Raw genomic sequence first — 17,448 nt, forward strand, 5'->3', positions numbered from 1 at the left:
CCTGTTTTAACGTAACCAAACATTGCAACCAATTTGCACGCAGCATGGTCCCACAAATGGCAAATAAGATAAAGGACCAGCCTTTATTTTTGACTGGTGTTGACTCATGGATAAGTGTTGACCAGAACACTGGAAGAACTCTATAAGCTGAATTTCCCGCCCATCGGCAGGGGTGGGTGGGAGCAAGCGCAAACCCGTTCGGCGCCCCCGATCGGGTCCACGCTGCCATTTTACATGGGCGGGCCAATTAAGGCCCTCCCAGTGTGACACTCACCCGGAAGCGCTGAGCACTCTCTGTGCAGGCGGGGCTGAGGGGATTCCCTGAGTCAGGGCCTGCAATAACCGCCCTTCATTTTACGCGTCAGCGAGTGGACCCCGCCCTTGCTCGCCAACCGGAAAATTCTTCCCTATGTTATTCTTTTAATGGTGCTATGAAACCTTTTACATCTACCTGAATAAGCAGATGGGGACCTTGGTTTAATGTTTCATCTGAAAGAGTGAACCACAGACAATGCAACACACCTTCAATAGGGCACTGAAGTTGTCAGCTTACATTATCCTCTCAAATCCTGGATTTTATCTACTACCCATAACCGTAAATCCAGCCTTAGAAACAGATAAACTTATTTAGCTATAGACACGTTGAAACAGTCATTCTTTTTTCTTCCAAAAGACAGATTTGACCCTCTTTTTAAATTTTTCTTTTCATCTTTGATAGCCACACTGGGCTCCTCAAGAGTTCTATCTCCTGGATTCCAATTTGCATTTTAACAGGACCTACAACCCAACTCCAAATGAACACTTCAGCCTTCCTACTCTAGGGAAGATTGAGGAGGCTATAGCAGTGGCATGAACAGGGCGATAAGTCAAGTCTCTATGATCGTCAGGCAGTCTGCTGCCCAATTTCTGCCAAGTGGGAGGCCCAGAGATTTCTCCCATACCATCAGTAACTTGAGTCAAGTCTTATCTATAAATAATAGTTTTATATTTACATAATAAGTTGGATTTATTTAGCCTCCGACTGTCATGAGAGGATGAATTACTCGCTGGGTATTCGAGATTGGTTGGGTCTGAGATGACTCACTTGCCAATTTTCATTTCATCCTTCTGGGAGTTGCCAGATATCTCAACATCTGCTCCTGATGGCAGAGCTAAGAGGGGAAACTCACTGCGGAGCAATTTCACCTTGGGCTGTAAGCCTACTGTAATTGCACACCCATAGCAGCATAGGAACAGGAGGAGGATATGTAGTCCCTTGAGCCTGTTCTACTATTCACTGAGATCATTGGCTGATCTCCAACCTAACTCCATATACCCATTTTTGTCCCATATTCCATAATATCCAAATTATTACCCCACCTGATATTAATTTCCACTGAAATTGAAAACTGGATGGGTCCTATAACAAGTGATTAAGGTAAAAATTAGCTTGCTCTGTCTGGGTGAACTACAGGCCATTACATGTTTACATGGCACATGTCCTAAAACCTATTACATTCCTGCATATGGCCAACGGACTCCAAAAACATTAACATCCAATAAACATTAAACAGAAGTGATAAAATGTCTTTCCTCAACCATCTTTAGTGATGTATCATTTGTGCTCACCAGGATGAGTGCTATTAGAGGCTGAGCACAGAATAGTTTTTTTGCTTTCTGTTCCTGCAGACAGTAATGAGTTGCCCCAGGGATTCCTTTTTATTCATTCATGGGATATGGATGTCACTGGCTGGCCCAGCATTTATTGCCCATCCCTAATTGTCCTTGAGAAGGTGGTGGTGAGCCACCTTCTTGAACAACTGTATGTGGTATAGATACACCCACAGTCTTGTTAGAGAGGGAGTTCCAGGATTTTGACCCAGTGACAATGAAAGAACAGTAGTGATACTGTTCCAAGTCAGGTTGATGTGTGACTCAGAGGGGATCTTGCAGGGGGTGGTATACCGATCCATCTGCTGCTCTTGTTCCTCGAAGTGGTAGAGTTTATGAGCTTTCAAGATGCTGTTGAAGGAGACTTGACAAGTTGCTGATGGTTGACTAATACAATTACAGTGCACTGATGATTAAGGCATTGAATGTTGAAAGTGGTGGATGGGATGCCAGCCAAGCAGGCTGCTTTGTCCTGGTTGGTGTTGAGCTTCTTGAGTATTGTTGGGGCTGCACTCATTTCATCTTATCCCAGGCAAGTGGAAACTATTCCATCACGCTCCTGACTTGTGCTTTGTAGATGGTGGACAGGCTTTGGGGAATCAGGAGGTGAGCTACTCGCCGCAGGATTCCCAGCCTCTGCTCTTGAAGCCAGAGGGCAGAATCTTAGGCTCGGTGAGCAGGGAGCGGGGCCCACTCGCCGAGACTTAAAATGACGCACGGTGACGTCGAGCGTGCATCCCGATGTCACCGTACATCATTTAGATTTTCAGTTCAGCGGGCGCACAGCCGAGTCGGCAACCTTAAGGTTGGCGGACAGGTGAAGAGCCCAGCCGGCCTTCGCATTATTCATGGAACCTCATCCACAGGCAGGATGAGGTTTCATGAATGTTTTTAAAGTGTTTTACAAGTTTTTAATAAATTTAATGGACAAGTCCCAGCTCTTGTGACAGTTTCACATGAGGGGACATGTCTTAAAACTTTTTTGAACTTAAACTAATCTCCCTGAGGCAGCACTGTGCCTATGTGACTCAAGCAACTCCCCCCTCCCCCCCACACCCACAGAGGGAGTGCTCAGCGCTTCCGGGTGCACGTCACACTGGGCGGGCCAATTAAAATGGCTGTGTGCACACCCGTGACTGCTCCCGCCCGCCCGACGGGGAGAAAACTCTCTGTATAGTATCTATGTGGCTAGTCAGTTAAGTTTCTGGTCAATGATGACTTCCAGGGTGTTGATGGCGGAGGGGTTTCCAGCAATGGTAATCCCATTGAACGTAAGGAGATAGTTTGATTCTAGAGATGGCTGTTGCCTGGCTCTTGTGTGGCATGAATGTTACTTGCTACTTATCAGCCCAATCCTGAATGTTGTCCAGGTCTTGCTGAATGCATTCACGCACTGTTCCAGCATTGAGGGGTCATGAGTGGAACTGAACACTATGGAATCATCAATAAGCATTTTTATTTCTGACCTTATGCTGAAGGAAAGGTTATTGATGAAGCAGCTGAAGAGGTTAGGCTTAGGATACTACCCTGAGCAACTCCTAGAGCAATGCCCTAGGGCTGACAGGATTGGACGTCAACAACCACACCCATCTTCCTTTATGCAAGGTATGACTCGAACTGGTTGATAGTTTTTACACCGATTGCCATTGACTTCAATCTTGCTAGGTTTCCTTGATGCCACACTCGGTCAAATGCTGCCTTGATGTCAAGGGCAGCTTCTAGCGGGGTGGGGTTGGGTGAGTAAGCACCAGACTGGTACAGAGGAAGAGAGGAAGTCTTGACTTATTCTTCTATTCTGACCCTGATGTAAACACTAAAGTCTAAGTTTTTTGATTTTACGAATTTTGGATGTAAAGTCAGCATAATCAATTTGGAAATAAGGTGGCGATCTATATTGCTCGATCTTCACTTGTTTAGTGCATCGTGAGCTTTCTGGGTGTTTGTTGATTGCAGGAAGTTGCTGTCTGAACCCAATACCTTAATACTGAAAGAAAAGCAGAAAACGCTGGAAATATTCAGCAGGTCAGGCAGCATCTACGGAGAGAGAAGCATGGTTAACAATCAAGGTTAGTGACCTCTCATCAGCTCTAGATGAAATTAGAGATGTAACATTTTATAAGCAAGTACAGAGGCCTGGACAGAACAGAAAAAGAGAAGATCTGTGATGGGGAAGGCAGGAGAGATTAAATGACAAAAAGGATGATGCTGCAATGAAAAAGTTGGTGGTAATGAGACAAAGATTAATCTAGAAAAGGTGTAAATGGCAAACACAGAAACTTTGCCATAAGCCACTGTCTGAAAAAAATTGGAGGAGTGGCTATGATCTAAAGTTGTTGAGGCTGGAAGGCTGTAAAGTGCCTAATCGGGCACTGAAATGCTGTTCCTCAAACTCACGTTGATCTTCATTGGAATATTGTAGAAAGCCAAGTTCAGAGAATGGGAGTGGGATGGAGAATTAAAGTGGCATTAATGCTACACTGATTTACTTCATTCAACATCCACACAATTCGGCAATACATGTGATGACTAACACTAACCTATCTGCGATATTTAATGTGGTTGTGCAGGGTGAATCCATGAATGGACATCTTGATGCCCTCACCATGTGTGAGCCCATATTCCCACCATTATATAATGCAGTCAGACTCCTGGGAGATCAAAGCTATCTCCTGAAGCCATGATTCATGTCATTGCTGCATTACTCCAGGACACCAGTAGAACACTAACAACCTTCATTTATATAGCACCTTTAATGTAATAAACCACCCCAAGGTACTTTACATGTGGTATCAAACAAACTTTAACAATGAGCCACATAAGGAGACATTAGGACAGGTGACCAAAAGCTTGGTCAAAGAAGTAGGTTTTAAGGAGCAACTTAAAGGAGAAAAGAGAGATAGAGATGCTGAGAAATTTAGGGAGGGAATTCCCGATCTTAGTGCCCAGGCAGCTGAAGCCATGGCCATCAATGGTGGAGCAATTAAAATGGGGGGGCGGTGCTTAAAAGTCCAGAATTGAAGGAACGCAGATAGGCTGTAGGCCTGGAAAAGATCACAGAGATAGTGGTAGGGACCGAGACCATGGAGGAATTTAAAAACAAGGATGAGAATTTTAAAATCAAGGTGTTGCTTAACTGGGGAACAATGTAAGTCAGTGAGCACAGGGGAGATTGTTGAGCAGGACTTGATGCAAGGACACAGGCAGCAAAGTTTTGAATGACCTCGGGTTGGTGGAGGTTAGAACTAGGGAAATCATTGGAATAGTCAAGTCTAGAGGTAACAAAGGTGCGAATGATGGGTTCAGCAGCAGACGAGTTGAGGCAGGGTGGAGCCGAGTGAGGTTATGAAGATGGCTCGGATGTGTGGTTGGAAGTTCATTTCAGGATCAAGAGTACACAGAGGTTGCAAACAGTCCAGTTCAACCTCAGACAATTGCCAAGGAGACTGATGGAGTTGATAGCCAGGGAACAAAGTTTGTGATCAATGTCTTTTATCGTCCCAGTATTTAGTTGGAGGAAATTTTTGATAACCCGGTCCTGGATGTCAGACAAGCCATCTGATTTTTTTTTGGAATGGACAGGGTAAATAGTGAGAAACTGTTCCCACTCAAGAGAGCATCAATAACTAGAGGGCACAGATTCAAAATAATTGGCAAAAGGAGTAAATGTGGTGAGGAATTTTTTTTTCACCCAGAGGGTGGTTGGAGTCTGGAATGAGCTGCCTGAATTGGTGATGGAGGCAGGTTCAATCGAGGTATTCAAAAGGGAATTAAATTGCTACCTGAAAAGAGAGAATGTGTAAGGTTACAGGGATAAGGCAGGGGAGAGGGGCTAGGTGGAATGCTCTTTCAGAAGGCCAATACAGACTCAATGGGCCCAATGGCCTCCTTCTGTACTGTAAAGATACTGTGATTCTGAAGGTTTAGAGGCAATGGAGGGATCAAGAGAGTTGGTGGTGAGGTAGAGTTGGGTGTCGATATTGTATATGTGAAAACTAACAACGTGCTGTCGTCTCTGAGGGGCAGCATGAGGAATAGGAGGGGGACACCAGAGGTAACAGTGCCAGTGTTGGATGAGAAAGAATTGCAGGTAATACCCTGGCTGCAACTGGACAGGTAGGAAGGGAACCAGGCTTCAAGAGCAGAATTTTGTGGTCAACCCTATCAAAGGCTGCAGACAGGTCAAGAAGGATGGAAATGGATAGTTTGCCTTTGTCGCAGTCATGTAGGATGTCATTTGTGACGTTGATAAGAGCTGCTTCATTACTGTGGCGGGGCTGAAATCTGATTGGAGGAATTCAAACACAGAGTTATAGGAAAGATGGACACGGATTTGAGAGACAACAACATGTTCAAGGACTTTGCAGAGGAAAGGGAGGCTGGAGATGGGATAGTAGTTTGCAAGGATGGAGGGGTCAAAGGTTAGGTTGTTTTTTGGGGAGAAGGGTGATGGCAGCAGATTCAAAAGGCAGACAGTACCTGAAGAGAGAACCATCAATGTTATTAACTAACATGGGGGCTAAGAGGGTGGTCAGCCATTTAGTAGGATTGGGATCAAGGGACCAAGATGAGCTTGGAGAGGGCCTGAGGGGATATAGGAGGGAAACTAGAGAAAGATGCGAGTTCAAGGCTAAGGCAGGGAGCACTTTAGAGGAAGTTTGGCCCAGTGACCTAGAGAAAGGGTGGGAAGTGGCAGAGGCAGCTGATCGAATGGTCTCAATTTTTGTGACAAAAATATCCATAAGCTCCTCACGTTTGTTGTTCGAAATGATGATGGAGGAGACAAGGGAGGAGTTTAAGGAGATAGGTTATAATAGAGGAAAAAAGATGGGGATTATAATCCTGGAATAGTGAGCTGTTTTAGCAGATGAGAGCAGGACCCAATAGTACTTCATGTAGTCCAGCCAGATCTGGCAATAAATGGCTAAACCAGTTGTCCACCATATTCATTCAAACTTGCATCTCTTGGACTTAAGTGAATGGAGATGAGGGCTGCACCAGGCAAATGACCAGGGTGAGAGAGATATTAATGATTTTAATGGGGAATAGGACATCAAAGATGGGGGTGAGGGTGTGGTGGAATAAATCAGTAGTTGCAGAAATGTCATGATGTGACTGGAGGACCACAGGCTAGACAGTTGAGATTTTGAAAGTGCAGTTGTAAGTGAATAGGGCGAGCAATTTTTACAGGGACAAGAACAGAAGGAATGGAGTTGGGGGTGGGGGGAGGGAGATACATTTTGCGATCAGCAGTGTAGCAACGGCACTCACTGTTGACCTCGAAGAAACCCACCCACCCAATCTAGCGACCTCTGTGGCATGGATTTGCCTTTTCCGATGACAGTCCAGCCTGGTGACAAATCAAAGGGATCTCCAGGCATCCAGCAACAGTGACATCATCAAGCAGGGTTAGCAGCCAGTTACATTGAAGTATTCTCATAAACAACAAACTCAGGAAGTGAAAACAACTGAATCCCTTTTGCTGTTAACTTCTAAATTTTACAGACAGCAAAGTAATGATTGGGACATACACATGGGGCTAAAGTAGAAGCTAAAATATAAATTTAAAAGTTTTAAAAATATTTATTACTCTAAAATGAGGAATTGCTAATCATAAAGGGGAAATTTGACATTCAACAAATGTAAAATCACTCTTTCAGTGCCAGTGTGTATTTAGCAGCAATTATGAACTTAATGCACCATTTACAAACCCAGATACACTTTACTCAACAGGTGTAATTTTTTAAAGGGTTTTTACAGTGAGACTAAGAGCATAATAGTGGAAGTTCATAAGAAAGAGGAGCAGGAGTAGACCATTCAGCTATCCAACCTGCTCTGCCGTTCAATGATCTTCAGCCTCAACTCCCCTTTACCATCCACTCCCCATATCCCTTGATTTCCTGAGAGACCAAAAATCTGTCCTTCCAGCCTTAAATATATTCAGTGGTGGAGCATCCACAACCCTCCCGGATAGAGAATTCCAAAGACTTACAACCCTTTGAGTGAAGAAATTTCTCCTTTTCTCAGTCCTAAATCATCAGCCCCTTATCCTGAGATTGTGCCCCCATGTTCTAGATTCTCCAACCAGGGGAAACGACCTCTCAGTGTCTACTCTGTCAAACTCCTGTCAAGCTCTCGTCAGTTCAGTGATTTCTAATTAACGGCAGTCTGGGGGGAACCTCAGCAGCACTTCTGGAGAAGTGTAGAATCACTGGCAGCAGTGTCTGGGTTTATGTGTTTAACTGCGTTTGTGCAGACTCCAGAAGTTGCTAAACAAAAACAGAATTACCTGGAAAAACTCAGCAGGTCTGGCAGCATCGGCGGAGAAGAAAAGAGTTGACGTTTCGAGTCCTCATGACCCTTCGACAGAACTAGTTGGACCATTGCACAGAGATCAGGAGTATTCTGTAACTGCCCAAAAGGAAGGTTTTGTTTTGACTGCATTAGAGGGAACACTTGGCGATTTTAACTAGTTCTGTCGAAGGGTCATGAGGACTCGAAACGTCAACTCTTTTCTTCTCCGCCGATGCTGCCAGACCTGCTGAGTTTTTCCAGGTAATTCTGTTTTTGTTTTGGATTTCCAGCATCCTCAGTTTTTTTGTTTTTATCTCCAGAAGTTGCTGTCAGTTTCAGAGGTGTAATGATGGCGAACGCTGACACTGTCATTACCACAACAAAATCTGGGCCAAGGAAATGATCAGGTATTCACCTCAGCCCCTCCATCCAATAGCAAATCTACATTAAAAAAGCCAGATATGTTAGAAAAAAAACTTGTTTAGGGACAGACAAGTCTGATTTCACCAAAGTGTGATTTTATAACAATCACCATCACTAACCCTTCCTGCCTAAACAATAGCAATAATTAGCCATTCCCCATACCCCTTTAAATGTCCCTTTAAATGAAAAATGGAGTGCAACTAACCAGTCTTACTCTTCCATTGAAATGGAAGGAAAAACTAGTAAAACTTGGAAATCAAGGGGACCAGTAAAACTTGTCCGACCTGGTCGTGTGTACCTTACAATGGAACTCAGTATTACTGGTGCTGGTATTACTGATTTTTACTGGGATTTGAACTGATTTTTCCTTCAGGTTTCCCGCAATAAATAAAAACAACTGGGTAAATATAAAATCTGAATGTTTTTATGGTTTAGCTTATTATAAGTGCAAATTTGATACGGATTTCCAAGATTCTCACTCCTTCTGACATACTTCAGATATAGTTTGCAAATATATTGCTATAAATCAGATTCTAGTCTAAGACCTAGGCACTGCTGGGGAATAAAAGGATACATTAAAATACAAAAAATCTGCAGAAAACAATGCAAAAGTTAAAAATCGAGTGAAGTTAGTTACTTGCCCATTGTACACTTTGCAATTAATTTAATATTTAAATACTCTTAAACCCCAACTGTAATAACACCTACAAAACAGTCGGTCTATTTAATTGCTACAACCCGAAATCCAAGTCTCAGTGTGTCAATTAAAAAAACACTCAATGATGAAAGCTGACTTGCTTGAGTGGAGTTGCTATTCGGCTGTGGCGGCTGCACTTTGGGGTTCAATGCCCCCTCCCCTCACACTATTGTCTCGTAGTCCCAACAAAGTCTAATGTGTTGGGCTTCCCCCGGGCTGGGGTAACAACAGTAATACCTCCCATAGGGTATACTGTCCCGGGGGGAGTAGACCACACTGTCCCGGGTGGAGTAGACACTGGTGTAGAAGGCGCTATCCCGGTTGGAGCAGAGCCGGGAAAGGGAGCAGTAGTTGAAGACTCCGGACGGGTAGTAAGTCTCCAGGTACCTCCTGGCCGCCTCTTGGTCGCTCTTCCTGATCAGGCTCCTGGAGTCCACGGCGAAGCCCCCTTCCTCGACCTCGGGGGTCTGGCTGCGGGTGGAGGTCTTGGACATGTCCTGCGAGCTCCCTCCGACGCTCTGTCCAACTAAGAGCTCGCCCTCGGCCTCCTCTTTGGTGCGGGGGCCACAGATGGCCGGCCACTTGGAGAAACCATCCGTCTTCTTCGCCAACAGGATGGCAGCCAGTCCGGGTAAGGAGATGGCAGGCCCGATGGCAATGAGGGGAATATCCCCCAGGGTCTCACCCCTGATCCCAGACACTGTGAACATAAAGCCAAAAACCAGGAAGACACTCACCAGAGCCACCACCAGCCCTGTCCTGGGGTTAATGTTGTCTGCTCTCATTTGTGAAATGTGGGATCTTTCTTGTCACTGAGGTAAATGGTCCTTTTTCTCTCTCTCTCTCTCTCTCTGTGGGATTGCACCTCTTCCAATTCCCTCCTCCTCTCCAACAGGATATGATATCCTCTGCAGTCTGGCTTCTCTCAGCCTGGCTATTCCCCCGTCTGTTATTCTGGAAGTGAAGTGTGCCAGTAACACTTGACAAACCGACTTTAGCTCTTCAGTCACCGGGGTAATTGGAAACCCGAACCATGTCTGAAACTGGGGCATTGGAGAGTCCTGTGAGCTCTGTGTGTTTGTATTAAGTCAGCCAGAAACTGGAGTGCCAACGTCGAGGGAAGATCGTCCAACTCCTCTTAATCAAGATATCCTTTTACACTCAACTGTGCTTAAACACTCAAGAATAGCTTTTATAGATCCAGGCAAGACACATAGTCTGTACTTATCCTGGCTGGAGACTGCTGAGTTCCAGAGTTTTTAATAAATTGCCTTGGACTGGGCAGAACAGGAAGATATTGACACCTCTCCTGCTGTCACCATCAGTATCCTGTGTTTATACAATGGCGTCTGGCTGTTTCATTATACTGGCAGCATTTATTGAACGGGAGTTCAGCCCTGTTTAACTGTACCTGGGTGACATTTCAAAGGTGTGCACCTGTAGTTGACCAGGTTAATGATAAGTTAAGTGAAACATTTGTGTAATGTATGCCAGCGCGGCACTCGCAAGTTGAACACGCACACGGGGCAGCTTTGCTGCTGCAGAAAGTGTTTTGGAAGCAAGGATCACGATTCCCTTGGGGACGGCGATTATCTTTCACATGAGTAAAGAAGCTCTCACGCTGTAGTGTGCTGCGTGTCTCTCCTCCCTTTTAAGTACTTCCTCAACTCGGAGCTGGCTTGTCTCAGGCCCGAGGAATGCGACTGAAGTATCTCGGCAAAGGAACCTTCTCTGAGCATCACAAACACTTCCGTTATGAAAACCCACTAAGGGACGAGCGGCCCGCGTCGCTTGCACCTGCTATATATGTGGGCTCTTGACATTCCTGGGCAGTCCGATGTCGGAGTTCGTGGAAGCTTCGGTATGATGCGTGTGTGTGTGTGTGTTTCCACTTTCAAAATGTGCAGTAGGTGGTGAGGGGTGAGAATTGGAGGATTTCAACAATAACAATTTAATTTACATAGCAACATCCCAGGGCGCTTCATTGCCCCTCCCTATCTTTGTGACCTCCTCCAGCGCCACAACCCTTGAGATCTCTGTGCTCCTTCGATTTTGCTCTCTTGCACATCCGCGATTTTAATCACTCCCCCATTCTGGGCCATTGCCTGAGCTACCAACCTTGGAATTCCCTCCCTAAACCTCCCCATTTCTCAACTTCTCCATCTCTTTTAAGAAGGCTGTGGAGGCCAAGACACTGAATATATTTAAGGAGGAAATAGGTAGATTTCTATACTCTAGAGGCGTCAAGGGGTATGGGGTGAGAGTGGGAGTACAGCGTTGAGATAGAGGATCAGCCATGATCATAGTGAATGGCAGAGCAGGCTTGAAGGGCCGAATGACCTACTCCTGCTCCTATTGTCTATGTTCTATGTAAAACACTAGTTTTACACTAGTGCGGGGCATGATTTTAAAATTTGCAGATACGAAGATTGGAAATGTTGTCAACTGTGTTGGGGATAGGCTTGAACTTCAAAAGGACATAGACATGGTGGATTGGGCAGACAAGTGACAGATGACGTTCAATGCAGAGAGGTGTGAGGTGATCCATTTTGGAAGAAAAGATATGGACAGACAGTATAAAATAAAGGGAGAGCCTCTAAAGGAGGTGAAGAGACAGAGGAACATTGGTGTTTATGTACATAGGTTACTGAAGATGGAAGAGCATGTTGACAGAGAGATTAATAAAGCAAATAGTATCTTAGTCTTTATTAATAGGGGCACTGAGTACAAGAGTAAGGAGGTCATCTTGAACTTGTATAAGACACTAGTTAGGCCTCACCTGGAGGACTCCGTCCAGTTCTGGGCGCCATACTTGAGGAAGGATGTATAAGCTTTGGAGAGGGTACAGATGAGATTCACAAGAATGATTCCAGGGACAAAGAACTGTAGCTTTAAGATTGGAGAGGTTGGGACTTTTTTTTGCCTTGGAGAAAAGAAGGCTGAGAGGAGACTTGATAGAGGGACGTGGAGAATGTAAGTAGTGAGAAATTGTTCCCAATTAAGAGAACATCAAGAACTAGGGGGCACAGATTCAAAATAATTGGCAAAAGGAGTAACTGTGATGTGAGGAATTTTTTTTTCACCCAGACGGTGGCTGGAGTGTGGAACAAACTTCCTGAAAGGGTGATGGAGGCAGGTTCAATTGAGGTATTCAAAAGCGAATTGGACACTTCCTGAAAAGAGAGAATGTGCAAGGTTATGGGATAAGACGGGGGAGTAGGAGTAGGTGGAATGCTCTTTCAGAGAGCCAGTGCAGAATTGATGTGCTGATTGGCCTCTTGTAAAGATACTATAATACTGCGATACAAGGTCTCCACAGGGACCAAACCAGGAATAGGTTGAGAAAGAAGCCCAAATACAGCTGATGGCACAGCAGGATGCTGACAGTGATCCTGAAAATCTTCCCATGAAAGCACTGTTAAAGCCAGGAAGAGTCATACACCAGACCTTTTTATTCATTCATGAGACAACTGCTGTCAAATCTTCAAAGACAAATCTTCACCTTGAATCCCAAGCTTCCCAATACATATAACAGTCCTGTTCAAATGTGTGTGATGTGATACCCAGTACACCGTCACCATTACCCCCTGCACATTATAAATTACTATAGATACCCATTCCTTTGATCCACAGCTTACTCCACCTTCTGTGGCTCAGTGGGTTCATCAGTGGGGTGCATAGCCCCACTCCAGAAACCTGAGCAAGTAATTCAAGTTGATATTCCAGCATAGTACTGAGGGAGTGCTGCACTTTTGGAGGTGATGTGTCTTGAATGAGGTGTTAAACTGAGGCCCTGTCGCCCTCCCAGGTGTGCCTATAGAATCCCACAGCCCAGAAGAGAGAGAAGTTTCTCCCCGGTAGTCTGGCCAATATTCATCCCTCAACAAATTATCTAGTTACTATCACACTATTGTTTGTGGGATCTTGCTGTGCATACATTGGCTGCCAGTATTTCCTATGTTACAGCTATGAATACACTTCAAAAGTACTTAAGTTGGCCACAAAGCAGTTTGGGATGATCTGGGGTTGTGAAAAGTGTTGTATAAAAGCAAGGGTTTTGTTGTGCAAAATCGTAAGTAAACTTTGTGGACAAAGCTGGAATAAGATATGGTGAATCTTTTTCTATGTGGGTGCTCTGTCTATGTGCTGTAAGAGTTTTGTACTCAGCTGCTTCCCTTTGGTGACAGAGTATAGTGTGCATCGCCTCAAACATATTCCATAGCCTCTTCTAGGTACTTCCCCAGTGATGGGGAGTAAGTGAGTTAACGTGGGTGCCAGTGGGAGTTTGTTGGGTTTCAGGTGGCTCTGATACTACTTGGGTCATGAGATGGCCTTGTAACTATTGTCCATGATATCTATTATATTATTTAATAGAGAGAGTCCCCAGTATGTTGTAGTACAGAGGGCTCTGTACATGAATCACAAAGAGCTAGCATGCAGGTACAGCAAGTAATTAGGAAGGCAAATGGAATGTTGATCTTTATTGCAAAGGGGATGGAGTATATAAGTAGGGAAGTATTACTACAACTATACAGGGCATTAGTGAGACCACACCTAGAGTACTACCTAAAGTTTTTGTCACTGACAGAATTTATATGTTCCTTTCTACTGCCCGGGATCAATGTGACCATGTAAGTGTGTGTGTTTTCTAACCCTCAGAGTGCTTGTCTCAATTAAATAATTTCAAGCAGCATTTTTTTGTGCGTTTAAAAACAAAGGAGAATATTTATTATCACACACTTGCCCCAGAATTTAAAATACAACATCTCACTCACTCAACTGCCACACACTATCACACACAAAAAGGTTAGGTACAGATGAAGGTAAAACAATAAAACTACAATGTATGATTGTTTCAGTCTCTTTCTTGGCAGGCCTGTTGTTTTTAGATGAGTTGATGTTTTAGTTGAAATGAAGGTCTTGTAAAGCAAAGGATTCTCAGTAAGCTGCAAGGCTTCTTGTAGTTGAATTTCAAGCAGGCTGGTTGTTAGGTGAAGTCGAAGTTGGAACAGGTTGTGGGGGAGTCCTTCTCCACTTGCAAGGGTATTGCTGTTGTGAAGATGGATGTTATTATTTTAATAATTTTGGGAATATGGTTGTATTTTATAAAGAAGGCTGTGAGTGAGTGTATGTGCGCATGTGTAATTAAATGAGAGAAAGTTAGTAAAGACAGTTTGTCTGTGGGAGCAAATAGATAAAAGGTAAAAATTATAAATGAATGCATTTGTAATGAGAGGCCATGGTGAAATTGAATGTACAACTAAATAGGTTGGGTTTGAAATTTGCATTATAAGATAAGTAGAAACTTGACTTCTCAGCTGTTAAATTTCAAAGTGGGTTTAAAAAACACAAGGGACTTTTACAACTTACAGAGATTTCATGGGTAGACAAAGGAAGGTTATTAAATTTTATTTGAACCGAAAGTGGAGGAAAACATGAAAGATTTTATATCTTGGAAAAATTGAGTTTGAAGAGGTGCTTAGAACAATGGAGTCTAAGATCAACGGAGGAAAAGATATTTCAGGAAAGATGTTTAGTTGAGTTGTGTTGAATGTGTCTGGGAGATGTCCTGTGATCAGCTCTGTTCTGAAAAAAGTTGTGAATTTGAAGCAGCCATCCAGTTTCAAGCCAGAAAAGTCTTTGTTTTCAGAAAGCGGTCTGTTTCTGTATTTCCTTTGGATTTCCACAGCAGAGTGGAAGAGAGCGAGAAGTCATGTGGTATGCTTTATTAAAGCAGCAGCAGCTTTTGCCTTGGGTAATAGTACTGGATTTCCATGGTTAAAAATCTATAAGGGAGCTGATGCAAGTAGTTTGCTTGTGTGTTTGGACCAAATGGGTTTTTTGGGGGACTGTTTTATAAGACTGTTTTAACTGTAATTTTAATCTTGTGTGCTTAAGTTTATTTTCTTCTTGTTAATAAATCTTTTAATTTTAAAATCCAAAAAATGTTACTGGGATTCTATGTTTCTGGGATCGGTAGTTTTCCCCTCATTTTCAAAATATAAAATAAAATGTTATGATCTGTAAGACAAGTTTCCCTCCGGGATTTGGCTTGCTCAGCAAATAACATCAGCTGCGGTCGTAACACTGTTTATTACCTTGGCTGCTTGGATGACTTGCAGCTGGTTCAATGGCTTTCTGTTGGGACACTGTCTGCTATCGGCAGAACTGTTTTTTGATGTTATTTTAAAAGCCAACAGAAAGTATGGCCTCCTCATCATATGACTTCACAAGTTCAAGTCCTTTCCAAATAAGGTGGGTGATTAAGTCGATCATACACCCTGTGTGGTGGCTAGCACACAACACCATGACAGTTTGACACAGCCGGTATCTTTGCATCTGAATGACCCATTCAATTTGAAATTATCCTTTTGAATTAATTTCAGGAAAAGGCATTGAGTCAACATCAGTCTGGAAGGTTCCTTTTCTCCCCTTGTGTTTCACGCCATAAGAGAAGTCAGGTGATCCTCAGGTAGCCATCATTTTGCAACCACTTGTAGTTAGTTTAAAATATTTGAAAAAATAGGTTGAAGTTCAGAATGTACTGGGACATGACATTTAAGCCTCCTTATTTAAGAAGGCACGTACATGCATTGGAAGCAGTTCAAAGAAGGTTCATAGCTTTGATTCCTGGGATGAAGGGAAAGAGTTGAGCAGGTTGGGCCTATACACATTAGAGTTTCAAAGAATGAGAGGTGATCTTATTGAAACATATGAGATGCTGAAGGGATTTGACAAGGTAGATGCTGAGAGGATGTTTCCTCTTTTGGAGAAAACCAGAGCTGGGGACGCAGTTTCAGGATAAGGGGTTGCCCATTTAAGACAGAGATGAGGAAGAATTTCTTCTCTCAGAGGATCATTAATCTATGGCATTCTCTACGCCAGTGAGCAGTGGAGGCTGGTTCACGGAATATATTCCAGGCTGAGTTGGACAGTTTTTTGATATAGAAGAGAGGCCAGAGCTATGGAGCCAACCTGGAAAATGTAACTGAGGACATGATCAGATCACTCATGATCTTACTGAATGGCAGAGCAGGCTTAAGGGATCAAACGGCCTACTCATACTCCTATTTCTTATATTCTTATGGTTTAACATGGTTACTCGCTAGTTTAGAGAGAGGTCAGCAGGAGTGTATTATTACTATAACAGCTTGCATTTATATAGGATCTTTTAACATAGCACAATATCCCTTGGCATTCCATAATTAAACATCAACATTGAGCCAAAGAAGGAGGTATGAGGAGTGGTGGCAAATAGATTGATCAAAGAAGTGTCTTTTAAGGGGGCTATTAAAGGAGGAGTGCAAAGTAGGAAAGCAGCAGTGTATAGGGAGGGATTGCTGAATTTAGGGCCTAGATAGCCCTAGTTCAGCCACCAATGGTGGGGCAAAGGGATTTTGAGACAGAGAAGGGACCACAATTCATCCTGAGACAGTGACCTGGGTGGAGAATGGAATCAGTGGCAAGGATAGGAGTTTATGGCTGAGGCCTAAGGTGTTAGCTTCAGTCTTCCCAATGTTTAACTGGAAGACATTGTGGATCATCCAAGGCAGGATTTTGGACAAGATGGCTGACAAAGCAGAAGGGTTAGGAGTGGAGTCGGAGATGTAGAACTGGGTGTCATTAGCATAGATGTGCAATCTAACACTGTGTCTTTGCAGGATGTCACCCAGGGACAGTATGTAGATGAGGAAAAGGAGCAAGTCAAGAATAGATCCTTGTGGATTCCACTGTGTACCTTGGAGGAAACAACCATTAAGGTTATGTGTACCACAACCAACAATGAAAGAACCAAACCAATAAGCTAACACAATGACACACACTATTAATTTACCAGAGGAGGTGGTATAGTGGTATTGTCAATAGACAGAGACACAGTTGACTCAGGTTTCAATCCTGCCCCCCTGGCAGATGATGAAATTTGAATTCAATAAAAATCTGGAATTAAAAGTCTGACGATGACCATGAAACCATTGATTGGCGCCCCAGCCACCACCTTAAATATTCACTCCCTTCACCACTGATGCACAGTGGCAGCAATGTGTATCATCTACAAGATGCACTGCAGCTACTCACCAAGACTCCTTCAACAGCATCTTCAAAACAAGTGACCTCTACCATCTAGAAAGACAAGGGCAGCACATGCATGGGAACACCACCACCTGCAAGCTCCCCTACAAGCCACACACCATCCTAACTTGGACCTATATTGCTGTTCCTTTGCTGTCACTGAGTCAAAATCCTGGAACTCCCTAATGAATTTGAGCATATTTTTTTAAATGTTCAGAAAACAACAGTCCTGTGGCATTGTTGCTGGACCCCCAATTCAAACATGGGTACAATCACTGATTCACAATATGCACGGAAATTCAGCCATGCTGTTCACC

At 43.7% G+C, this 17,448-nt stretch overlaps 1 protein-coding gene across 1 annotated transcript; it reads right to left on the minus strand.

Moving 5' to 3' along the window:
- Nucleotides 1-8,772: 8,772 nt before the first annotated feature.
- LOC121277269 (transmembrane protein 215-like) lies at nt 8,773-10,492 on the minus strand. The gene has a single exon (XM_041186530.1). The coding sequence runs from the start codon at nt 9,844-9,846 to the stop codon at nt 9,223-9,225; it is 624 nt and encodes a 207-aa protein (XP_041042464.1). The 5' UTR covers nt 9,847-10,492; the 3' UTR covers nt 8,773-9,222.
- Between the last annotated feature and the right edge of the window lie 6,956 nt (nt 10,493-17,448).

The sequence above is a fragment of the Carcharodon carcharias genome, chromosome 4, assembly GCF_017639515.1.
Source record: "Carcharodon carcharias isolate sCarCar2 chromosome 4, sCarCar2.pri, whole genome shotgun sequence".
Taxonomy (NCBI): domain Eukaryota; kingdom Metazoa; phylum Chordata; class Chondrichthyes; order Lamniformes; family Lamnidae; genus Carcharodon; species Carcharodon carcharias.